At 39.2% G+C, this 26,847-nt stretch overlaps 1 protein-coding gene across 1 annotated transcript; it reads left to right on the top strand.

The window, feature by feature from the left end:
• Positions 1-99: 99 nt before the first annotated feature.
• FBXO45 (F-box protein 45) lies at positions 100-26,771 on the top strand. Its single transcript, XM_081137939.1, has 3 exons — positions 100-710; positions 8,036-8,392; positions 22,583-26,771. The coding sequence occupies exons 1-3, from the start codon at positions 390-392 to the stop codon at positions 22,766-22,768; spliced, it is 864 nt and encodes a 287-aa protein (XP_080994065.1). The 5' UTR covers positions 100-389; the 3' UTR covers positions 22,769-26,771.
• Positions 26,772-26,847: the final 76 nt, after the last annotated feature.

The raw sequence follows: 26,847 nt of genomic DNA, 5'->3' as shown, positions 1-26,847 counted from the left end.
GCGAGTCGCCTCCGCCAGACAGTCACATCCGGGGCCGAGAGGAACCGCGAGCGATCTGGGCGTGCGCCCTTGCTTCGTGCCCTCAACCCGCATGGCGGAGCCACGGGCGCGCCCCCGGGAGGCCGTGCGAGTCGGGCGGTTCCAGCGCCCGCGCTGAACTGCGGGGGAGGGGCGGGGGACGCCTGCGCGGCGGGTGCGTCTGCCCTTAGTGAGGCGGGGCGCGCGGCGGACGCCCCCGGGCAGGGGCGGGAGTGGCGGAGAGGCCGGCCGGTTGGCTGTGAAAGGGGCGGTGAGCTCTGCTTCGGGTTCTAGGCGAGGCTTGGCCTCCCCAGCAGAGACGGGGGGAAGCGACGGCGGTGGCGGCGGCCCTCGGGCCGGCTGGTGAGGTGATGGCGGCGCCGGCCCCGGGGGCTGGGGCAGCCTCGGGCGGCGCTGGCTGTAGTGGCGGCGGCGGCGGCGGCGCGGGCGCCGGCTCGGGCTCTGGGTCCGCGGGGGCCGGGGGCCGGCTGCCCAGCCGGGTGCTGGAGTTGGTGTTCTCCTACCTGGAGCTGTCCGAGCTGCGGAGCTGCGCCCTGGTGTGCAAGCACTGGTACCGCTGCCTGCACGGCGATGAGAACAGCGAGGTGTGGCGGAGCCTGTGCGCCCGAAGCCTGGCAGAAGAGGCTCTGCGCACGGACATCCTCTGCAACCTGCCCAGCTACAAGGCCAAGGTGAGGGAGCCCAGGGCCACGCCGCTACCCCCAGCCGCGCTCCTGCGCACCGCTCTCAGTGCTTCTCATCTCAGCTTCTGAGTCAGGCGCCTCGCTTCACCATCCCGCCTTTCCAGTGCACCAGTCAATACCTTACCTCACCTCTCCCCTCCATAAACATCTTCTTTGGTTTGAAGTTCTGCTCCTTAACCTACCCCACTTCCGTGATACACTTTTTAAAGGACCAGATGGATTCGTTTCCATCACTCATTCTACTTTCCACAGTCTTTCCCTTTGAAGACAGACCGCTCCTATTGTTGTTCCTTCAATACTCTAATCTTACATTTCTCCGTGCCCTTCAAATAGGCTTTATTAGATCTTCCTGCTGCCTTACATCGGTTTTCACCTCCACATTCACCTAACCTTTTCCAAGCTTTTATTTATAATAATTTTTTTCTTTGTTTTCACCCAGGTTCTCTTTAATTCTTTCCACTATGTTTCAGACTTATAAGTGAGTGTGGTCCTAGGCATCCTGCTAACTTTCAGGAGAGCAATCGCCATCGCTTAACCATTATAATACTGCCTTGTCGCACTATTATTGGCTACTTCCTTGCCAACTTTTTCCCAGTTCCACCTTGATGGTGTCTCTCTTGTTCTATTTGTCATAAAATTCTGGTTTTGTTTCCTCCCCCCTTCCCCCAGCTTCCTGTGCATATTCCTGCCTTCTTCATATGCAAATAAAAATGTCAAGTAACAGGTGTACTATGACTGGGAGGATTCTTCAGGTAGTATAAACAAAGGCCTTGAGCTTGAGTTCAGTTGGATGGATAACAGCTATTCAATATAGCATTTACCCAGAGCATATATCAGAGAAGATAAAGTTTGACTTAGAATGTGGTAAACATAAACACACACACACACTTTAATTACTAAAAAGGTAAAACATCCCTTTTTTTGGAGGGGAGGAGCATCCCTTTTTAATGGTAGACTGCCACTGGGTGTCAGAATAAGAAATAAACGTTTTTCCCCGTGTAAAAATAGATGTAAATTCTGTAATAAAGCACGTTTTAGTTTAATAAGGTGAAGGAATATTGCTGTTGAATATCAAGTTGTTTTCCTACTAAGTGAAATAATGTTAATTTACTACAACTATATTTGTACATGGTATAAATGTACATTGGATACTAGTTGTAATTTATATAATAGAGTGAGGAAGATTGCAATTTTTGCCCTACTTCACCTGATAAATGTGTAGGCTTCATAAGTTTTATTTTTCTCCAAAGTTTATTGTTTCTACTTATGTTAAATTATGACATCTGTAATAGATATGGTCACATGGTTCGAGATTCATATAACGATAATGTGTTCATGTGAGTCAACATTCAAAAGAAGCAAAATGTTTTCCTTTGTTTTTTTATTATTGATTTTAGAGAGAGGAAAGGAGGGGGGGAGAGAGAGAGAGAGAAACAGATTAGTTGCCTTCTGCATGGGGATTGAACCTGCAACCTGAATATGTGCTCTGATTAGGAATCGAACCCGCCACCTTTTGGTGTACAGGACCACACTGCAGCCAACTGAACCATACTGACCAGGCCCAAAATGTCTTTAGCCCTTTTCCCCTAGCCACCCAGTTTCCTTTCTTGGAGGCAACCTGTGTTACCTATTGTATCCTTCCCTAGATAGTTTAGATTTCTTAACATTTTTAATACTTTGTATGTCTTTGTACTAGGTGCACTTTATAAGTATTGTAGAATTGTACTAATAACATGTTCATTCAGATGTTGGAGGACTTTTCTTAAATATCTTAAGGATAAAAAGATTAATTAAAAGAAGTCAGTCTAGTAAGGAAGCCCTCAGTCTAGTAGAGGGGGGGAAATGTATAGAAATAACTAACAAATAGTAGAAATTGCTTATGTTAGATATATATATATATATATATATATATATATATATATACATACACTAGAAGTTCAGTGAAAGGAGAGTTTACAAATTGAGTGGAGGACTGTGTCTGAGCTGAATTTTAAAGATGGGAAGGATTTGAACGTTTTACTAAGAGGAAATGCCCTGAACAAAAGCAGGGCAAGGGGAAAGCAAAGGCTTTGTATAGCATATACTGTATTTTTATTTTTAAAAATATGAGTGCTAGGCACTATGCTCAGTTTTGTAGATGGAATGGTGAATAAAAACAGACACAAACTCTTATGGATGCCTTGCTTTACAATCTAGTGGGAGGAAATGGGTAGTAATCAAATAATCACACAGTTGTAAAATTGCATCTGTGGTAAGTACTATGAAGGATAGAGATACTGGTGCTCTGAGTGCCAGTATTGGAGAATTTGACCTAGGTAGGGAGGTCAGGGAAGTCCTCTAAAGAAATAATGATAAACTGAGACCTGAAGGATGAGGATAAGTAGTCCACAAGGAGTGAGAGAAGAGCCTTCCAGGAGGGAACCTTCTGAGTATGAGGGGCAGAAAATACATCAGTGTGGCTGGAGCATAGAGAGCAAAAGTTAGACAGGTTTGAAATAAGATGGAAGGGGTGGACTGGGGCCAAATGATAGGGAAGCCATTTTGAACTGTAAGCAAGAGGGTGTTAGGCGTGTGGGGATTGGTGGTATGATTAGTTGCATTTTTTAAAAGGGTATTTCTAATTTCAGTATGGAGCACAGGTTGGAGGGGAACCTTAGAAATATGGGTAGATCAATTAGGAAGTAGGTAGGTAGTGGAGCAGATGAGAAGTTTAGGAGAGATTTGGGAAGTAAAATCTGCAGGACTTGGCAGTAGATGTGAATTAGGGGTGAGGAAGAGGGAGGTGCTAAGGATGACTCCTAGGTATCTGGCTTACATAATATAGGAATCACCTGGGCTGGATTTACAGGACTAACAATGAGTTCAATTTGGGTAGAATAGAATTGACAATGTTTTTGAGATATCCAAGAGATTTCAGATAGGCAGTTGTTGTAGTTTGGAGCTTAGAGGAGAGACTAAATATAAAAGTTTAATTAGATTGAATTAAAGTAATGGGAAATATGATTGTAAAGGTAAGCTGAAACTAGATATATCATGGAAGTCCTTGAAATGCAGCCTTCAGTCTATAGTTGGGCTTTGTTCTACAGTTGGAAACCACAGACATTTGAATGGAAAAGTTAAAAATAAGAGCTGTGCTTTAGAAAAACTTTACCATAAGATGAATTGGAGAGGGCAGGGGTTAGTGCCTATATCAGAGGTACTTAAGACAAGTGTATAGAACTAATGTATGAGCAATTGTATAGAGGAGAGAAGGGGCTGGTTAGGAGAGCTATTGCAGAGAACAAAGCCACATAGGTGGACAGCTAGCTGACTGGCTGAGTGAGATGAGGAAGAAGGAAGAGTGAGATAGGATTTCCAGGGAGCTGAGAGAAGGATGGGAACAGGCTTGGGATAGCATAAAACTGGAAAGTATTTGGAGTTGTCAGTCTATTTAGGATTTGTCTTCTTTTCCAAGTTCATATTTTCCATGTTACCTAATAGCATCAATTATTCCAGTCATACTTAGCATCTAACTATAATTCTTTTTTCCTTTGTTGTTAATCCTTGCCTGAGGATATTTTTTCCATTGCTTTTCAAAGAGAGAAACATTGATGTGAGAGAGACACATTGACTGGTTGCCTTCTGCATGACCCCTGACCAGGGGCGGGGAGCTAACCTGTAACCCAGGTATGTGCCCTTGACTGGGAATCAAACCCGCGATCCTTCCATGTGCAGGCCGACACTCTAGTCACTTAGCCACACCAGCCAGGACCCTAACTATAATTCTTTAAATTTCAGACTTAGATCCTAAACTAGGTCTTAAAGCTGTTAGCCATAATGTACAATCCAGGTTGCGCATAAGACTATGGGACAAGAATCTATAGATTGTTTTTATTTATTAATTTGTGTATTTATTTTTTTATTTCATCTGAATTTTTTAGTATCCATCTCTAAAAGATGAGGACACTTAACATACAATATCATTACATCTCTAAAGTGTAAAGAAATTAACAGGAATTCCTTAATATTAAAAAAATGCAGTGTTCAAATTTCTAATTGTCTCATAAATGTCAAATGTTTATTTTTAATTTTCAGTTTATTTAATTAAGATTTATATAATGTTCCAGTGGCAAACAGTTGACATGTCTCTTAAGGCTACCTAGTCTACAGATTAACTTTCCATCTCCCCACCTCCCACCCCTGCAACTTATTTTTTGAAGAAATCTGGTCATTTCCTGGCTGGTGTGCTCAGTGGTTAAAGCATCTGCTAGGGTCTCGGATTTGATTCCTGCTCAAGGCCAGAGACCTGGGTTGCAGGTTAAATCGGCCCTGGTTGGGGCGCCTGTGGGAGGCAACTAATCAGTATGTCTCACATAGATGTTTCTTTCTCCCCCCTAAAAAAAACAAAAACAAAAAAACAACGGAAAAATATTCTCAGGTGAGAACAACAACAAAAACAAACAAACAAGCAACGTTGTCGGGCCCTGGCAGGTATAGCTCCATTGAGTGTCTTGAGTGTCACCCCATTCACCAAGAAATCGCTGGTTTGATTCCTGGTCAGGGCACGTGCCCAGGTTGCAGGCTCGATCCCCAGTAGGGACACACAGGAGGCAGCTGATGGATCTTTCTCTCCATCTCTCTTCCTCTCTCTCTCAAATCAATAAAAACTTTTTTTTTTTTATCAGGTCATTTGCCTTGTAGTTTCCCGTAGTCTGAATTTTTCAGATTTTATGTCCATGGTGTTGCTTAACATGGTCTTCTGCCCTCTATATTTCCTATAGAGGTTTGATCAGTTTAGGTTAGATTACACTTTTTGCAAGATATTTTTCACTGGAATCAAGTGGTTGGGGTGTGTTCAGAATTGTATTGTATGATGCAGACTATGGTGGGTAGGAGTTCGAGAGAGAGGAGTTAGGGAGATTGGGTGAACCCTGTTAAGAATAGCTTTATGAAGGTGGTAAGATTGGAGCTGGTCTTAGAGGATATATGGGAGGAGGAAAGCAAGCATAATACTACAGACAAGGACAATTAACACAAAATTAGAAAGGGAAATAGAAGGAACCAGATCTGGAGGGCTTTGAAAGCCAGACAGAATTTATAGTTGATTATCATCGTCAATATGGAACTATCAAAGGTTATTGAACTAGGATGAGATGTAATAAAGGTGCTATTTTAGAAAGACAGGTCTGGAAAGAATTCGGGTAGAGGGTTAAGGACTGAGGCTAGAGAGATTGGGAGGGGTATGATGGTCACCAAAAATGTTACAGTGAAGGATCAGTCCTGGGTAGTAGAAAAATGTCAGAATTTTGAGGAAGGGGTTGTCAACAGTGTCAGTGTGTCGAAGAGAATAAGGATAGAGAAAAAGCAATTGGTATTTATAAGAATTAGGGATAGACATAGGTGAGAATTGAATGTTTTATAATTAGTTAATTGTCTTTATAGTAATCTTTTGAGTTATTTGAGCAATACTTAATATTTTGGGGATGTTTTACTCCTTTAATCCTGTTCTGATCTTTTAGGTGCTTAAAAGTGTGTTATAAATAGGAACAGATAGGGAAAAAATTAGTATTACTTCAGTTTTACAACCTCTATGGAAAAAGTAGGTCTGTTTGTTTTTTATTAAATCTCTCTGCTCTAGAGTACAACAGTAAAACCATGAAGTACTGGCTGCTAATAGTAAGTGAACTGTGAACGAGGGGCCCGAATACCTGGCTTTTCTTTGGGGCTTTCTCTAATTAACTATTGACTTTTATTTATTTAATTATATTTTATATTTTATTTATTTATTTTTAACCCTCACCCAAGGATACACCTCCATTAATTTTAGAGAGAGAGAGAGGGAGGGAGAGAAAGAAAGAAAGAAACATCAATTGGTGGCCACCCGAACGCACCCCAACCAGAGATTGAACCGGCAACCTGAGTATGTGCCCCAAGGGGGAATCAAACCCGAGACCCTTCCAGTTGACATTCCAACCAGCTGAGCCACACTGGCTGGGGTGTCTAGTTAGCTATTGACTTTTAGTTCTGTGTCCTCATCCCTGAGCTGGACTAGGTGACCTTTAAGGTCCTTCGTAGTGCTGAAATTCTGTGATTCTCGAGTTGATTTCTCAGGTTAACTAAAGCAATAGGTCCCAGCCTCTGGTTGCTTTTGGGTAGTTTGAATAGAGTAAGAGATTAAAAGGGGAAAAAAACAACAACAAAAAAACCCCAAAAAGCTTTAAATTATTAAAACATGAGAAATTGTTATTATTTGTACAGAGTAGCAATTTTTATGCTCTATTTTGGAAGCTTAAAAAAACTGGTAATTACTGAAGGTCAACTAACCTTTCCTATCAGTGGTGGCTGTTCTTAATGGCTGTTTCTTTATAAATTCTAGTGGTTGAATTTAGATGCTATCTAGGGGATTATTTGATTTGGTATAATGAGAGTGGTGCTATCTCAGTGTATGAGTAATACCTAGCAAGGAGGCTGAGGATCTAAGATTGTCTGTGGTTATTACAATTTTTCATAAACTTCAGAGCTGCTATGACTAAGTTCTCTATTTTACTTAAAATATTCTTTTTATTGACAGGGTTGCCAACATGAAAACTGTGCATCTCTTAACCTTTTGATATAAAAACATTGAATATAAACTAGAGTAGAGAAAAGAGTTTAATGAACCTCCCTATATGTGTTACCAAGCTTTACCAATGATTAATTCATAGGTAATCTACTTTCATTTTTACCATACCCACTCTCCTATTCCAGCCTTGGATATTTCAAAGCAATTCCCAGGTATCATGTCATCCATAAACATTTCAGTATCATCTCTAAAATATATGGATTCTTGTATATATCTTTGGATATTTTAAGAAGTCTATTTGAAGAAATTCTATGGTTTAGAATTTTGGTCAGAAATGAAACAGTTGGCAGTTATTTTAAATGTTATATCCCATCCCGAAACTTTAGCCATTTTTTGGAAATGTTTATTATATTATTTAAAAATATGTAACTATTGTTTAAAAACACGTAGCCTAAGGTTTAGGTACTCTTTATTTTTTTTATTTTTATTTTTTTAATTCTCACCCAAGGACATGCATTGATTTGAGAGAGAGAGAGAGAGAGAGACATCAATGTGAGAGAGAAATCTCGATCGGTTCCCTACCGTATGTGCCACGACCAGGGATCAAACCCATAACCTAGGTCTGTGCTCTGACTGGGACTCCAACCCTCAACCTTTCAGTATACGGGATGACACTCCAACCAACTGAGCCACATGGGCCAGGGCTGGGTACTTTTTAATATTTAAGAAAAATCAAACTTCTTTTTCTTTGGTGTGTTTTTCATCTTTTCAGGTACGTGCTTTCCAACATGCCTTCAGCACTAATGACTGCTCCAGGAATGTCTACATTAAGAAGAATGGCTTTACTTTACATCGAAACCCCATTGCTCAGAGCACTGATGGTGCAAGGACCAAGATTGGTTTCAGTGAGGGCCGCCATGCATGGGAAGTGTGGTGGGAGGGCCCTCTGGGCACTGTGGCAGTGATTGGAATTGCCACAAAACGGGCCCCTATGCAGTGCCAAGGTTATGTGGCATTGCTGGGCAGTGATGACCAGAGCTGGGGCTGGAATCTGGTGGACAATAATCTACTACATAATGGAGAAGTCAATGGCAGTTTTCCACAATGCAATAATGCACCAAAATATCAGGTGAGAATCTAGGTATTTTCTTAAATGTGGGCCTTTGTCAAATCATGCCTTAATTTATTTTAAATTTACAAAATTTTACATAGTAGCTTTGTCTGTCTTTTTGGTAATTTTTTATTAAATAGTATAAGTGGCCTTTCTTTGCTACTCTGATAAGTTTTTAGTATCTCAGTACAGTGGTATCTTGGTTTTCGAACGTCTCCGTTGACGAACACTTCAGTTTATGAATGCCTTAAACCCGGAAGTAAATGCTTCGGTTTTCAAACATGCTTCGGAAGTCGAACGTGCCACACGACTCCCACTGAGTGCAAGATCCTGAGGCCTAGCTGTTGGCTGTTGATCCTTGGTTTTTTAATGTTTCAGAACCCGAATGGTCTTCCGGAATGGATTACATTTGAAAACCGAGGTACCACTGTATTTGTTTCCTAATACATATTCAACCTTGAGCAACTCACCTTTGCTCTAAATCAGCAATTGGCAAACTTTTTCTCTATAGGGCCAGATAGTAAATATTTTAGGCTTTGTGGTTCATGTGGTCTCTGTCACAACTATTCAACTCTGTTATTACAACACAAAAGCAGCCATAGATAATATGTAAATGAACTAGCATAGCTGTGTTCCAAGAAAATCTTATTTATAGGCTGCAGGTTAGATTTGACCCAGGGGCCGTAGTTTGCCAACTTGTGCTCTAGACTGTTATCTTTCTTTTATCATGGCACATCCAAACCTACTTTTTCTGGACACCTCACCCCCAAGGGTGCCCCTGTGTGAATGCACATGGGTACCCTCTGCTACTTAGTAATCTTTGAATTCAAAGCCTCTGGAGGTGTCAGTGATTTTTATAAAGACAGGCAAGTTCAGGCAAACTTGCGCATTTTAAAATCTTTTCATCTTAGCCTTATACCATACTTATGTTATTTTAGGGTCAAAATTATAGTTTCTATTTGTAAAAGCTATATGATTACCATAGGTCTAAAACATAGTAATCTGATAAGAAATTAGAAATCTTAAGGAATTATAGATTGCATATTTCAGAAAAACATGGCTTGAAAGCTCTAGCCTCAGTAATGATGTCAAGTCAGGGATAGTAAAGTAGAACTAAAAAGTATATCCAATTTCCTGAGGTAGAAGACCCTGGAAGAATTTTCTTTCATAGAATCCTTTCTTCACTCTCTTTTCAGGCTCTGCAAATACCCTAAGGAGAAGGGTATCTGGACTTAATCATTGAGGATAAAGTCTGTGGCTTGCCTTGTGATGATTTTGTAGTGAAAGTCCTTCAGTCTTTGTCTTTAAGAGAACATACTCTGTATGATTGCAGTTCTTTTAAATTTATTGAGATTTGCTTTAGTACCAGCAAATCTATCTTGATAAGTGTTCCATGTGTACTTGAAAAGAACATATATTCTGTTGTTGGATGGAATATCCATAAATGACATTTAGGTCAAATTAATTGATAGTGTTCAAGTCTTCTATATCCTTACTGATTTTTCTTTCTACCTGTTCTATCATTTATTGAGAAGAGTATTGAAATTTCCACTATACTTGCTAATTTGTCTATTTCTTTTTTCAGTTCTGTCAGTTTTTGCTTTGTGTGTTTTAGAGTTCTTGTTATTAGATATATATATATATGTGTGTGTGTGTGTGTTATATCTCCCAGGCTGATTAACTATTATCATTATGAAATGACCTTCTTTGACTCTAGTAATAGTAATATTCCTTGTCTTTAAGTCTACCTTGTCTGATATTAATATAGCCACTCCAACTTTCTTACACTTACAGTGCTTACTTTCTTATGCAAGGTACCTCTTTCCCTCTATCCTTTTACTTTTTTTTTTAAATATATCTTTATTGTTGAAAATATTACAGATGCCCCCTCTTTCCCCCCCATTGACTCCCTTCTCCTCATTCCTGCCCCCTCCCCAGGCTTTCACTGCACTATTGTCTGTGTCCCTGGGTGATCCATATATCATATGAGTTCTTTGGTTAATCTCTTCCCAAGTCTTCCCCTCCTCCCTTCCCTCTGAGAATTGTCAGTCTGTTGCATGCTTCCATGTCTCTGGATCTCCTTTGTTTGTCAGTTTCTTTTATTTGTTAGATTACATTTATAAGCGAGATCATGCAATATTTGTCTTTCTCTGACTGGCTTATTTTGCTTAGCATAATACTCTCCAGATCCCTCTATGTTGTCTCAGAATAAGAGATCCTTCTTTTTTTTACAACTGCATAGTATTCCATGGTGTAAATGTACCACAGCTTTTTTATCCACTCATGTAGTTATGGGCACTTAGGCTGTTTCCAGATCTTAGCTATTGTAAATAACGCTGCTGTAACATAGAGGTGCATATTTTCTTTTGGATAGATGTTTCAGGCTCCTTAGGATATATTCCTAGAAGTCAGATCACTGAGTCAAATGGTAGTTCCAGTTTTAATTTTTTGAGGAAACTCCACACTGTTGTCTATAGTGGTTGTACCAGTCTGCATTCCCACTAGCAGTGTACTAGGGTTCCTTTTTTTCCACTTCCTCGTCAGCACTGTTGTTTGTTGATTTATTGATGGTAGCCATTCTGGCAGGTGTGAGGTGGTATCTCATTTTCCTTTTAATTTGCATCTCTTTGATGATTAGTGATGTTGAGCATTTTTTACGTGTCTCTTGGCCATTTGTATGTTCTCTTTGTTTTGGGGGCGGTTTGTGTGTGTGTGGTTTTTTTTGATGCTCACTTGATATTTTTTCCATTGCTTTTCAGAGAGTGGAAGGGAAAGGGAGAGAGGGAGAAAGACATCAGTGTGAGAGAGACTCTTGGATTGGTTGCCTCCCATACACGCCCTGACCTGGGCTGGGGATCGAGTCTGCAACCAAGGTACGTGCCCTTGGCCAGACTCAAATCCGGGACCTTTCAGTCTTTGGGCCAACGCTCCAACCACTGAGCCAGACAGGTTGGGGCTGTATGTCCTCTTTGGAGACGTGCCTATTTAGGTCCTCTGCCCATTTTTTAATTGGATTGCTTATCTTCCTTTTGTTGAGTTGTATGAGTACTTTATATATTTTGGACATTAACCCCTTATCAGATATTCTCCCATACAGTGCGTTCCCTTTTCATTTTGATGCTGGTTTCTTTCGCTGTATAGCAGCTTTTTATTTTGATGTAGTCCCATTTGTTTATTTTTTCCTTTGTTTCTCTTGCTCTAGGCCTTGTATCTGCTGAAAATTCTGCTGCGTGAGATGTCTGATATTTTTCTACCTACACTTTCTTCTAGGATTTTTATGGTTTCATGACTTACATTTAAGTCTTTTATCCATTTTGAGTTTATTCTTGTATATGGTATAAGTCGTGGTCTAGTTTCATTTTTTTGCATGTACCTATCCAGTTATCCCAACACCATTTATTGAAGAGACTGTCTTTACTCCATTGTATGCTCTTGCCTCCTTTGTCAAATATTAATTGAGCGTAATGACTTGGGTTGATTTCTGGGGTCTCTGTTCTGTTCCAGTAATCTATATGCCTGTTCTTGTGGCAGTACCAGGCTGTTGTAATTGCAGTGGCTTTGTAGTATAGCTTGATATCCGGTATGGTGATCCCTCCACTTTGTTCCTCTTTCTAAAGATTGCTGCAGCTATTTGGGGTCTTTTTTGGTTCTATATAAATTTTTGGAGTATTTGTTCTAAATCTGTGAAATTTGCTGTTGGTATTTTAATAGGGATTGCACTGAATCTATAGATTGCTTTGGTTAGTATGGACATTTTGGTGTTAATTCTTCCAATCTATGAACACAGTAATATTCTTCCACTTATTTCTTCTTCTATTTCTTTTTTCAACATTCTGTAGTTTTCTGAGTTCAGGTCTTTTACTACCTCCTTGGTTAAATTTATTCCTAAATATCTTAATTTTTTTTGTTACAGTAGTAAATGGGATTTTTTTTTAGTTTCTCTTTCTGAGAGTTCATTATTGGTGTATAAAAAATGCCATTGATTCCTGGGTGTTAATTTTGTATCCTGCTACATTGCCGAATTCATTTATTAAAGCTAGTAGTTTTTTTGGTGGAGTCTTTAGGGTTTTCTTGTACAATATCATGTCATCTGTGAATAATAAATTTTACATCCTCCTTTCCAATTTGGATGCCTTTTACTTTTATTTCTTGTCTGATGGCTGTGGCTAGGACTTCCAGTACTATGTTGAATAAGATTGGTGAAAGCGGACAACCCTATCTTGTTCCTGTTCTTAAGGGAAATGCTGTCAGCTTTTGCCCATTGAGTATGATGTTGGCTGTAGGTTTGTCACATATGGCCTTTGTTATGTTGAGGTATGATCCCTCTATTCCCACTTTGCTGAGAGGTTTTTATCAAAAATGGGTGCTGGAATTTGTCCACGTCTATGGATATGATCATATGATTTTAGACCTTCATTTTGTTTATGTGATGTATTACATTTATTGATTTGTAAACATTATACCAGCCTTGCATCCCCGGAATAAATCCCACTTGGTCATGGTGTACGATCATTTTAATGTATTGCTAGATCTGATTTGCTAATATTTTGTTGAGGATTTTAGCACCTATGTTCATCAGGGATATTGACCTGTAATTCTCTTTCTTTGTAGTGTCTTTATATGGTTTTGGAATTAGGATAATGCTGGCCTCATGGAAAGAGTATGAAAGTATTCCTTTCTCTTGGATTTTTTTGGAATAGTTTGAGGAGAATAGGTGATAGCTCTTCTTTGAATATTTGGTAAAACTCTCCTGTGAAGCCATCTGGACCAGGGCTTTTGTTTGAGGGGAATTTTTTTATTACGCTTCAATTTCCTCAGTTTTTATCGGCCTGTTCAGGTTTTCTGCTTCTTCCTGATTGAGTTTTGGAAGACTGTATTTTTCTAGGAATTTGTCTATTTCTTTCAGGTTGTCTAGCTTGTTGGCATAGAATTGTTGGTAATAGTATCTTACAATCGTTTGTTTATCTGTGGTGTCAGTTGTTACTTCACCTCTTTCATTTCTGATTCTGTTTATTTGGGTCCTCTTCTTTTTTTCCAACTATAAGAGAACATTTATTTATAAACTTACAGAGGTGGAAGAAGTAATTCATGGGAGAAACAGGCTTAGGAAACGAGTTATAGAGGCAAAGGAAGGTCCCTTGGAGCTTGGGAGTGAGGAAGCTAATGGTAATGTGTCTGGGAGGAGTGGGAGGAACACAGGGAAGGGAAAGGGAAAGCCACAGGCCTGCTCTCAGGAGGGAGAGTGCGCTGGATCATCTATCCTAAAGGTTTTAAGGGTGGAGATTTTAGGGGAGGTCCCAGAGGAAAATAATATTCAGCAGTATTCCAGGTGCGTCCTTTCAGGGTTGTGATTTCCATTGATTGGTCTGTGCCAGGTCAGGGGGGGTCATTGTCCAATGCACCTGGTCCTGAGGTCAGCCCTGATGTTGCTTGTCTGGTTTTGCTGCTTTTCTGGGCCTGGAGCTGAAACACAACTGAGGCGTAGGTTTATCTCCAGGGAGGAAAGGTCAGGGGGTCCAAACCGCATGACCAGTGACATGCTAGGGGAGGAAAGGCCACCCTGGGGGTGAGGTCCCACCCTATAGTTGGCCATTGCTAGGCACCTGGGACTTTCCACCCTGGTAACCTTCTGTACCTGGCCCATCATCCTTGCTCTGCTCATGTCTGTCTAACTGGCCTACCACATCCCCCCCCTCAAGAATCTTGGCTCTGAATTCTTCTATAGAAAAGGGGCATAGGGTTTCTTCTGTAACTACTTCCTGCTGAAAGGGGGCTGTATTTTCCTTCAGAGCCAAGAGATCCTTGCTCTCTGTCAGAGGCATGATGAGGCCTGGGCAGAGAAGGAGGTCGTGATGATGTCTACAGGTGGTATTCCTTGAGTGCAAGTAGGGCTTATAAAACCTGGTGGAGAGAGACTGTGTTATAAATTTTAGTATTATTGGGGCAGAAGTTAGAACTGCAGGAATTATGACAAATGGTCCAGTGGAAGGAAAAAAATGTTTTTAGTTCTTAAAAATTCCAAGTCAAAGGATGGAAGAAAATTGAAACATTAGCTTGGAGGGTCGTAACCAAATATTTAAGAAAACTAGATAAATTCAAGATTCAGTTGAATTTGTAGGTGGAAAATAAAACTTTGAAGACAATTAATTGAATTAGAGTTCTCTCTTTGTTTCTTGGTGAGTCTGACTAAAGGTTCATCAATCTTGTTTATCTTTTCAAAGAACCAGCTCTTCATTAATCTTTTGTATTATTATTATTTTTTTAGTCTCTATGTCATTTAGTTCCACTCTGAGCTTTATTATTGCCTTCCTCCTGCTTACTCTGGGATTTTCTTGTTCTCTTTTTAATTCTTTAAGTTGTAGATTTGATAGTTTTTTAGAAATTTTCCTTGTTTCTTGAAGTAGGCCTGTGGTGCTATGCACTTCCCTCCCAGGACTGCTTTCACTGTGTCCCCTAGATTTTGGGTTGTTGTGTGTTCATTTTCATTTGTTTACAGGAAATTTTTGACTTCTTCCTTGATCTCATTGGTAACTCATTCTTTGTTTGGTAATATGCTATTTAGCCTCCATGTGCTTGCATGTTTTGGGGTGTTTTTATTGTAGTTGATTTCTAGTTTCATGCCATTTTGATCTGAGAAGATGCTTGTTATGATTTCAGACTCCTTGAATTTGTAGAGATGTAGTTTGTGTCCTAACGTGTTGTTTATCTTTGAGAATGTCCCATGTGTACTTGAGAAGAATGTGTATTCTGCAACTTTGAGGTGAAATGTTCTGTAAATTTTAGTTAAATCCATTTTATCTAGTGTATCATTTAGGGTCGCTGTTTCCTTGTTGATTTTTTGTCCAGAAGATCTGTCCAGTGATGTCAGTGGGGTGTTGAAGTTCCCTACTATGATTGTATTGCTGTCACTCTCCCTTAAAGTCTTCCAGAAGATTTTTTATAAATTTGGGTGATCCTTATATTGGGTGCATATATCTTTACCAGGGTTATATCCTCTAGCTCTATTGATCCCTTTAGTATTATGACGTGGCCTTCATTGTCTCTTGTTGTAGCCTTCATTTTGAAGTCTGTTTTGTCAGATATGAGTATTGCTGCCCCAGCTTGTTTTTTTTTTGTTTTTTGTTTTTCATTTCCATGGGAAATTTTTCCCCATCCCTTCACTTATATCCTGTGTGAGTCTTTTGTTGTGAGGTGGGTCTCTTGTAGACAGACTATATATGGGTAATGTTTTCTTATCCATTCAGCTACCCTATGTCTTTTGATTTGAGCATTTAAGCCATTTACATTTAAGGTTATTATTGATAGGTACTTACTTATTGCCATTTTTATTCTTTATGCCTGTGTTCCCCTCTCTCTCTCTATTTCTTCTTACAGCAGTCCCTTTAGTATTTCTTGCAATGCTGGTTTGGTGGTAATAAACTCTTTTAGCCTTTTTTTGGTCTGCAAAGCTCTTTATTTCACCTTCAATTTTGAATGATAGCCTTACTGGGTAGAATAGTCTTGGATCCAGTCCCTTGCTTTTCATTACTTTCTATACTTCATGCTACTTCCTTCTGGCCTGAAGTGTTTCTATTTAGAAATCAGCTGACAGTCTAATGGGAGCTCCCTTGTAGATAACTTTCTATCTCTTTCCTGCAGCCTTTAAGATTCTTTCCTTGTCTTTAACGTTTGCCATTTTAATTATGATATGTCTAGGTGCAGGTCTTTTGGGGTTCATCTTGATTGGGACACTCTGTGTTACCTGAATTTGAGTGACTTTTTCCTTCACCAGGTTAGGGAAATTTTCTCTATTTCTTCAAACAGATTCTCTATTCCTTGCTCAGATTCTTCTCCTTGTGGTATCCCTATGATGCAGATGTTGTTACATTTCATGTTGTACAAAAGCTCCCTTAAACTCTCCTGCTTTTTAATTTTTTTTCCCAATTGCTGCTCTAAATGGTTGTTTTTTTCTGCCTTGTCTTCTTTTTATTTTCCTTTATCCCCACCCGAGGATATCTTTTCCATTCCTTTTTCAGAGAGAGTGGGAGGGCCAAAGAGAGAGAGTAACATCAATGTGAAAGAGACACATCAATTGGTTGCCTCCTGCACACACCTCAATGAAGGCTGGGGATCTTGTCTGCAGCCAAGGTACATGCCCTTGGCTGGAATTGAACCCAGAACCCTTCAGTCTCCGGGCCGATGCTCTAACCACTGAGCCAAACTGGCTAGAGCTCTGTCTTCTAATGCGCTGATTTGGTCCTCTCCTTCTTTTAGTCTACTGTTGATTCCTTCCAGAGTATTATTTATTTCAGCTGTCATTCTTCATTTCCAATTGATTTTTATTCATGGTTTCTATCTGTTTTTTCATGCTAATGTAGTTCTCATTAAGTTCCATATAGCCCAGCTGGGCGTGGCTCAGCGGTTGAGCATCAACCTAGGATCCAGGAGATCGCGGTTCGATTCCTAGTCAGGGCACATGCCCGGGGTTGCAAGTTTGATCCCCCGTCAGGAGCTTGCAGGAAGCAGCCGATCAATCACTCTCTCATCGTTGATGTTTCTATCTCTCTCTCTCCCTTCTTCTCTCTGAAATCAATAAATATGTATTTTTAAAAAAATGGAAAAAGAAAAGTTCCGTATAGTTCTCATTAAGTTGCTTGTAGTTCTCACTGAGTCACTTGAGCACCTTTATAACCATTACTTTGAATTCTTTTTCTGAAAAACTGCTTTTCTCCATTTCATTTAGTTCCTTTCCTGGCAATTCCTCCTTTTCTTTCATTTGGGTGTTGTTTGTCTCCCCATTTTTTCTGTCCCTTTGTATTTGTTTCTGTGTATTAGATCAAACTGCTGTGCTCCCAGTCTTTGTGGTGTGGTCTTATGTAGCAAGTGTTTTGTGCAACCCAGTGGTATAATCTCTTAGATCTCCTGAGCTGGGTGCTCTAGGAATGCCCCTTGTTTGAGTTATTTTGGTTCTCCTTTTGTAATTGGGTCTTGAATGTTGTTGTCCTGTTCATGGATGGAATCTGCTCTCAGGCTGACTGACTGTGAGGCTTACCCCGGACCATGTCGTGCAAGCTATTGTGGTGGTGCTGATAGATTAAGAAAACAGGAAACAAAAGAAACAAAACAAAAACATACACAAGACCGCTACAACAACAAAAGCAACCACAAAAGAAGAGAGAATTAAGAAAGAGAGCCTGGCCGGGCATGGCTCGGCGGTTGAGTATCGACCTAGGATCCAGGAGATCAGGGTTTGATTTCCGGTCAGGGCACATGCCCGGGTTGTGGGCTAGGCAGCCGATCTCATCATTGATGTTTCTCTCTCTCTCTCTCTCCCCCCCTCCTTTCCTTTCTCTGAAATCAATAAAGATATGTTTAAAAAAAAAAAGAGCAAGAATGATAGATGAAAAGAAAAACAAATATGAGGAGAAAAGGGGGTAAGAAAAGGGAACATGAAAGGGCAGAAATGAAATAAAATCAGAATAAAGAATAGGGGGAAGAAAATGGTATAAAGGAAAATAGGAAGAAAAAATTTGAAAAGGAAAATAGAAGAGAAAGCAAATAGACCAAAAATAAGAAAAGGAAAAAAAGATGAGAAAGTGGAGAAAGAAGGGGAAAAAAGCAGAATAAGAAAAGGAAAGAGAAAAATTAGATATATGAAAGAGAAAATAGAGACTAAAATAAATAGTAAATCAATAAAGCAGAAAGATAAAGAAGATAAAGAAAAGAGGGGGAAAAAAGTGAAGTGATGTTCATCTCAGCCGAGTTTAGTGCCTCCTGGGAGCTCCCTTTGGATCCTGCTCTTCTGGTTATTGGCTGACTGTTTTGTCTTCCGATTCTGAGTTTCCTGGGAGGTACTTAGGTGCTAACCACTGTCAGAAACTGTCATCCTTTGGCTTTCAGCAACCTGTTTGAAGTTCCAAGTGATCCACTGTGTGTGTATCAGTCTCCATAGGACTTGGTTGCATGTGGGAGGTGCCAACTGCACTCTAAAGCCGGTTTGTTAGCAGCAAGGGGCCCAGGGATGGGTCAGCAAACTTCCCCAGGTTCCCCAGGCACCTCCTCAGCCCACCTTCACCTGCCAGCCATCTGTCAAACTTATTCAAAAGTCTATTTCTGAAAGGGCTTTGGGAGTATAGACCTCTGAGTCTCCTGCAAAGAAGAGGTGCTGTTCAGATATTAGGGAAAGTGGTAGGTGTGTTTCCCTGTCCCAGAGCTTCTCCTGAGAGTGTCCCAGAATATTACTCTGCCCTCAGCTAGATGGAGATCCTCGTGTGCAGACCAGTGGGATCAGCTGGATACTGGGAGTTTCTGTCTGCTGTCTCATGCAGGGGAAGCACCAGTCAGGATAGTGGGGTGGATAGCCCACCCCCAGTCAAGACTGTTCAAATGCGTAGGCTTGGCCTTTGCTGCTGTCTCCTCTGCAAAGGTCAAGACACAGGTTGTGGCAGACAGGGCTCCTGAGGGTGGGTCAGGCTGTATCACCGAGGGCAGGGTTTTTCCCTTCCCTGAGCTGTGGCTTCTGGGAGGGGCCAGTGCCTCAGGAGAAATGGCCATTTCAGTTTGGGGTAGTACAACCGCATGCATGTCTCTGGCTGCTGCTTTTCCACCAAGTGCCTCCTACCCCAGCTTCTTAGGCACCTCAAATCCACACCGAAGCCTTGGGTGAGTAGCTGAAAATGAAAAGACTGTGCTCTGGGTTTAAAAAATCTATCTCTGACCGGCTCTTTTCTACTGGGTCTGGGCCCTCTGGCAGCCAGCAGCCTTGCTGCCTTTCATGGCTGTATGTTACGTGGCCCACTGTTCTCGGTTCTGTTGCTCCGGGCTGTGGAGCCCATCCTGGGCCTTGAGCTTCTCAGGAAAAGATCCTCCCGTAGCTGAGAGATCCCTCTTCACTCTTTGCCTGCCGCCCGTGAAAGCTAGGTCAGCCCCTCTCACAACCTTGCCCTTCCTACCAGTCTCCAGGTGTTTTCTGTCTTTCTTTGATATGACTCCTCCTAAACTGGACCTCAGTTGGTAAATCTGGTTGAACGTTGTCCAATTTAGTTTTATTTCCACTCTGGCCCTGGGAGGAGGTGCAAGAAAGGCCTGCCTATTCGGCTGCTATCTTCTCCCTCCTGTATCCCATCCTTTTACTTTAAATTTGTCTTTGTACTAGACAGCATATAATTGGGTCTTGCTTTATATCAAACCTAATCTCATAATCTCTATCTTTTGATTTGAATATTTAATTCATTTACATTGTGTGATTGTTGCGTTGCTTGATATTGTCCTTGTCTCTGCCTCTGAAGTTATGTTCTTTTTTAAAGAAATCTTTTTTATTTTTTTGGGTTGGATACTTTCTCTTACTCTATCTTCAAGTTCATAGTTTCTTTCTTTTTGTCGTTTCAACTCTGCTATTAAGCCAGGCTAGTGAATTTTAGTTATTGTGCTCTTCAGCTTTAGAATTTTTACTTGGTTCTTTTTTTACAGTTTCCATTTTTCTGTTGAGATTCTCTACCTGTGCATTTATTAATACTAGGGTTTTTTTTCTTTTAATTCTTTGCACATACTTATAATAATTGCTTTGAAGTTTTTGTCTGCCAATCCAACATCAAGGCCTGCTTGGAGTTAGTTTCTTCTATTAACTGCTTCCCCCCCTCCCCCCCCCCCCCCGAGTACAAGTTACACTTTACTGTTTCTTTTCATATCCAGTAATTTTTAAATTGAAAACTGGACATTTTAGGTTATATGCAGTATAACCAGTTATCTGGTTATTTGTGTTGGTAGTTATTTGTGATAGGAAATAAAATGAAGGAAAGTAACAACAATAGCAGGAGTTATCTGGAATTCTTTGTTCTCCTAGAAATTGCTTTGTTTTCCTGAAGAGTGTAGGTTTTCTTGTTCTAGCAGGCAGTTAACTTGTCTCGACTCAAATTGTAAACTCTCCACGGTGTGCAGCAGTTAATGTCTTTGTTCAATTTTATTTTACTCTTTTGGCTTCTAGCCACTCCTTTCAGCCTGGTTCCTTAGAGGTTTCCTCTGTGTCTGTGTAATAGGAGTGATCACACAAGAATTGTGCAGAGTTTATTTCCAGATTGTGGAGCTCATTCTTTTTGTGGTTCTGTTGCTTCTAGAGCTCCTACTCTGTTTCCAGTTATTCTATCTCCAAGTTTTGCTCTCTGACACCTGAAGCTAGTAGGACTTCTGCTTTCTGCTCCCCTTGCTGTGTGCATACTGTATGCTCAAAGGTGAAGCAAAGTTGCAAATTTCACCAGGAGCGATACTGTCTTTTTAGTTTCATCTTCTGTAATATAGGGATAACATCTAGGATTGATACGAGGATCAAAGGAGATAGTGCAAATAAAGCACACACCGAATACCCAACAAATATTAACTTTTCATTTCTCTTTTGTTGTTATTCATGTTTTGTTGGTGGAAGTAGTGGTGATGATAATTAGGATGTTCTTAGTTCCATAAATGGGGTGTGGGTTAATCTGTGTGATGGGCAAAAGGAGGAAAAAAGCAGATGTTGGTAGTTATTTGTGATAGGAAATAAAATGAAGGAAAGTAACAACAACAATAGCAGGAATTATCATAATTAGGAAGTATTAAATTACTATTTTTCATTGGAAATGCTAGGACTTTCTGCCTCCAAGCATACAGATGCAACAACCTTTAATAGATGCAAATTATAAAGACAAAAACATCCTCATTTCTTTGCTTACTTTTCCAAATGGGAAAATAGCTGAATATATTGTGCTTCCAGTTCAGTTTAATAATCAGTGCTGCTAGGGTTTTTTTGTGTCTGTGTTCTTTTTTTTAAAATATGTTTTTATTGATTTCAGAGAGAGGAAAGGAGAGGGGGAGAGAGAGAAACATCAATGGTGAGAGAATCATTGATTGGCTGCCTCTCGCATGCCCCCCACTGGGGATCGAGCCCGAAACCCAGGCACGTGCCCCAACCAGCAGTCAAACCACGATCTCCTGGATCATAGGTCGATGCTCAACCGCTGAGCCACGCTGGCCAGGCAGTGCTGCTGTTTTTATAATGAACAAGTGTTTCAGAGCAGTGGCCCACAAAGTGACTATTAAAAAGCCTATTCTCATCTTTAGAATCAGTCGTCAGATTTGGCTATTCATGACTATATAAGTTCCACATTGTATATAGAACTGCTTTAACTTTAAAGGCTATGTAAGTATTTTATTATAGTATATCTGTAATTTTTATTGTGGTAAAATAAATACAACAGTATTTATAATTTTAACCATTTGTAAGTGTGTGTAATGCAGTGGCATTAAATACATTCACAGTGTTGTATAACCATCCATTATCTTTACCCAAAACTTTTTCATCATCTCCAACATAAACTCTGTACTCTTTAAAACATGATGCCCATTTTGTGCCTCCCACCCCCCAGCCTCTGGTAACCTCTGTTCTATTTTCTGACTATGAGTATGAACATTCTGGGTACCTGTTATAAGTGGAGTCATACAATATTTGTCGTTTTGTGTCTGGCTTATTTCACTTAGCATAATGTTTTCCAGGTGTGTCCGTGTAGCATATAGCAAAAGTGCCTTTCTTTTTATGGGTGAATAATATTCCTGTGTGTGTGCGTGCGCATGCATGCATGTGCATGCTATTGTAATTTGAAATGGTTACTTATCCCTTTTTTTGGTAAAATATGGTACCAAGTTATAGATTTTAATGATATCCTTCTTAAGAAAAGCCTTGAAACAAGGAGTAAATAAGATCTGAGGACTGTTCAGGAGAACATTTAAATTTTCAGTATTAAATATAGATCCCATGCAAGTCTTAAACTGAAAACAAATCAAGCAGTTACTATGAAATTAATATATGTTCTTTCCTATAGGTGTTTCTCCCTGACCAGAAACTTTCTGTTTTGATTTTTCTAGAAACTTTTAGGGTATATATTCTTTTCTTTTTTTTCCCCCCCAAAACATATCTTTATTGATTTCAGAGAGAGGAAAGGAGGGTGAGAGAGAGAGATAGAAACATCAATGATGAGTCATTGATCGGCTGCCTAGCCTGCAACCCAGGCATGTGCCCTGACCGGGAATCGAACCCTGATCTCCTGGATCCTAGGTCGATGCTCAACCGCTGAGCCACGCCCGGCTGGGCAGGGGTATATATTCTTAATAATATTTTCAACCTGCTCACTTGTGTCATGTTTCTTCTAGCTATGCCCTTGGTGGGTTTTCCTCTAACTTTCTTTTGATATCTGTTTGCAGATAGGAGAAAGAATTCGAGTCATCTTGGACATGGAAGATAAGACTTTAGCTTTTGAACGTGGATATGAGTTCCTGGGGGTTGCCTTTAGAGGACTTCCAAAGGCCTGCTTATATCCAGCAGTTTCTGCTGTGTATGGCAACACAGAAGTGACTTTGGTTTACCTTGGAAAACCTTTGGATGGATGACAGTGGCTTTCTTGGGATGAAAGACAGAGTAGAGGAGATATCTGCTTGTGGAAAGTAGAATCATGAAGTGACAGTGTCATACATGCATGTCCAAGAAACATCCTGAAAAACACACAAAATTGTTAACTGGAGAAGCAACTCTACAGCAAAGATTATCTTAGTGTTTCCTCTTTCTACTGGGCCAGAAAAATCCTCAGGGTTGCAGTTGGTTGAGTGGGCAGTTGACATATGCATGTTGCAACAGATTTTTGTCTCTAAGCTAGCAATGTGTTATTTCCAGCTTTTAAGGTGAGATCTTAGAGATGCTATAAAAGGGATAAGATAAGGAAATAGCAAGATTTTTAAGTAGTGTGTTTTTGAAGAAAGACATCCTGTTTTACAACTGCCTGTTTTTTCTTCAGATCCTTTTTTGCCCCCAGCCAGCTTGACTATTAGAAAAGTATGAAACTGGTTGGATTTTATTTAATATTTTTAATATATTGAGAAGCATGGTCTGCTTGGACTGCACTTCTCTAACAGTAAGATGTAAAATTGTGCAGCTATTTTAAAAGTTGTATATACAATATGTGTGTAAAAACAAAACAAAACAGGACAAAGGGGTTGCTTTGTTCTAGTTCAATTTCTTAAAAACCACTACATGGTACAAAATTAAAATAACATTTAGGGATGATTAGGTAACTACAAAGAAGAGGATTGTAAGAGGAGATGTGTTGTATTGGCTCATTTTGTATTAGATTTGGTTTACAGTTTCCATAGCTATTATAGTCTTTTGGTTTTAATGATCAAAATTATTATAAAAATCCTCTAATATACTGGATAAAGATTGAGTGAAGGCAAATTTCTTTCTAATCACACATGTAATAATAATAATGGTGCATCTTAAAGTATCTGGTTTTATTTTTTGACCTTCTGAGAAAGTGTCTCATAAAAACACAGAATATTGCCATTTGCTCTTACAGGCCTCAAATATGAAAGCTCTTAGTCACAGACCTTAGAAAAAGAATTGATTAATGGTCCTTTTATTTTGTAACTTTATAATGCTGTAGATATTATCTTTTTTTTTTTTTTTTTTTAATTTCATATTGTTTACAACATGCAACAATCCAAGCCTCAAACTCTTTATTGGGTTATCAAGAAAATGTTTACTCACCCACCTGGAACAGTGCCAACCTGAACCCAGGTTAAGAATGTTCTTAATCTTATTATAGATAATTGCCCCCATGGGACTTGAAATAAAACACCTTGTGCTGAAAACTTCAGGTTGGCAATATTTTGAAGGTTTTCTTGTAGAAGAACTTAACATTAATTCCCATTCTGAATTTTTGACTAATCTGATTTCACTAATACTCTTTCGAATTAATAATCTAACATACATGAGTTGAAATTTTCTTTTGTTAGAAGAGAAACGTCATCTTTCTGTATGAAAGTATAAATTGTATGATTTCAGGTACATCTTTGTGATAAGAACTGACTAAGGCAAGTGGAATCTTTGTATTTTTGAAGGTTATGGTTATATGTATATTTTGTCTTAAATAAAATTAGGGACAGCAAACAGCTGGCTGGGGTTCTTAGGTTGTTGCTTGAGAGTTAAGGTTACCAATATTCCTATGAAGCAGGAGATTTCAGTCATGAACAAAGATTTATTTTTGTCACGTGACAGACTTCCAAATATTTGTTGTGTGTTTGGTATGTTGCTTAAAGGTGAAATCTGTTAAAGATTCTTCTAGATATCCATTTCAAGAAGAAACTTGGAAACCATATTTAATAGTACTGAGTGAAATTATATGTTACATATATTAGAGAATATAGCTGCTACAGAAATTGATTTTTCTTGCTGTGGAATGATTCAATTTGGCAAAGTTTAAAATTTTTTAAAGAAGAGAACTGGTCAGGATGAAGGTTGAACTAGTTAGAAAATTAAAAAGTCCTTTAAGTACTTGTTTCTTTTTCAGATTGTGGTACAGCCAATTCCAAGAGCTTTTGCTGAGAGTTTTTATAACTTCTGTTTTGTCATTTTAGTAAACATTCATTTTGTAACAAAGTTTTGAAGGTGCTGAATGGAAAACAGAAACACATGGTTATTGCATATTGAACCTAGAATCAAATAATTGCCTAAATATTTAACAACAAGCTATTCTTATCTCAAATATTTCAATTCACTAATATCCCGTTTGCAAATTTTATAAAATGGAGATTCATATTTAGCACAAGCATTGGGGGAATGAAGAGCCTTCTTTTATAACATAAATGAATTTGTTACTGGAGACCAATAGTAGCTGTACAGAATAGTAAAGCTAACTACTACAGTGTTTAAGGGAATGGAATCGCTTTTTCATTGGTGCTGAGAGAGCATTTAGGTAGAATACAGTTGCACTGAAGATTGAATATAAATTATCTAAACCAGTAGCTCTCAACCTCAGCTGTACTTTGAAGTCATGTGTATTTTGAAAAATATTGATACTTGGGTCCCATACTCTATGATTTTGATGTTGGTCTGGGATATGACATGACCATAAGGATTTTTAAAGAAAACTTCCTAGATGATTTTCCAGTATGTTGCCAAGGTTGAGTTCAAAATTCACCTTAAGTTTTCTCATTTGCCCCCCCCAAAAAAAATCCTTGCTCCCTCCCTTCACTACCTTACAAGAATATTGAGGGTAGAGAAAATAATGCAAAAGTGCTATTGAAAGGCAAAGTAGTATTTGTTGTATTTCAACTGAAACTATAAGCAGGAAAAATGTATAACTGAATTCGCTTTGTTGACAAGAAACCAGGAGCATTTTCTAGTTCTTAACTTTAGTGAAGCATGCAGATGTGTAAGCAGACATTACTAGTACTCTCATTGGTATTCATACTCGAGACAGACAATTTTCATTATCTGATTTTACATAGGAAAGAAGAAATATTAGGGCTTAAAGTCTGTAATGGTGAATGGCTCATAATTCATTAAAACATTTCATACAAAGAAATCTGTGGTTAATATATATCATTTCACAGTTGCCATTTTTTTCATCATCTGATTTTTTAATGTTAAGCCATTTGTTTCATCTCCTTAATTTTTATTCATGTAAGTTTAGGTTTAGACTTGAGAAAGCACCTAAAGCAAGTAGGTTTTGCCCAATTGAATACTTAAAAGTCATGGCTCAATGATTAGGCATCCTCTGCAATTCAGATATGATTTTACCTGGGAAAGAGTTTAGAAAGTAACAGAGCCCATATAGTAGGTATTACAATTAACTTTTAAAGTCCCCAAACTGCTGTTTCTATAGACTGCAATATTAATATTTTTTGATCATTTTTAAAAATGAACAGTTTGAAGATATGGGAACTTAAGGAGTTTTAAAGATTAGCATTGAGAAGATTACTCTCCAGAAATCAAGGCCACCCCACATTTGGGACCAGTTTGAAGCCGCCTTTGAAGGACCAGTCCATACCCCACCCAAATACTGTCCTCACAAAGCATTCCTCAGTTGCTGTGGCTGAATGTTATCTCTCCTTCCTTGAAATTCCCCTATTTTTATATTTTATCTATACTTTACTCATGCTTTATTACTTTATACCTCGTATAAATTTATTTATATTTATTATTTGTTGGTGTCTTATCTCCCCTGAACATCTTAGGACAAGTCTTTGGTGGGCTCATCTTTATGTCCACATCATCTCAGCCCCATAGGCAGGTGCTCACATGTTTGCTGGAGGAACAGATAAAGAACCATGTAGGAAAACAAGCGCTTCTCTGAAGTTACAGGCTGCAGTAGCGGAAGGTAGATGAGAAAGAAATCCTCTCTGAATCCTGTCCGAGTGAAGCACAAAGGAAAGGGACGCACACCCGAGGCTAGGAAGTGACTGTGAATGCATTTTAGCCGTTTCCTTTTATTCTTAAATATTGGTAAACTCTGATTTTTAGTTCTTGGTGTAGATTTCTTATTTGTTTAGAATTAAAATTAGAATTCTGTATTTTAAGTTTTGAAATTCTGTTCTTTTGCTTTGGTTTCATAATAAAAAGTTAAAAACATTAACCACCTGTGAGTGCTTACATTTAAAACAAAGAACTTTTTTATACATTGGTCAAAAAGAAA

The sequence above is a fragment of the Miniopterus schreibersii genome, assembly GCF_964146895.1.
Source record: "Miniopterus schreibersii genome assembly, chromosome: 5".
NCBI lineage: Eukaryota > Metazoa > Chordata > Mammalia > Chiroptera > Miniopteridae > Miniopterus > Miniopterus schreibersii.
This window is presented reverse-complemented; position numbering and strand designations above follow the sequence as displayed.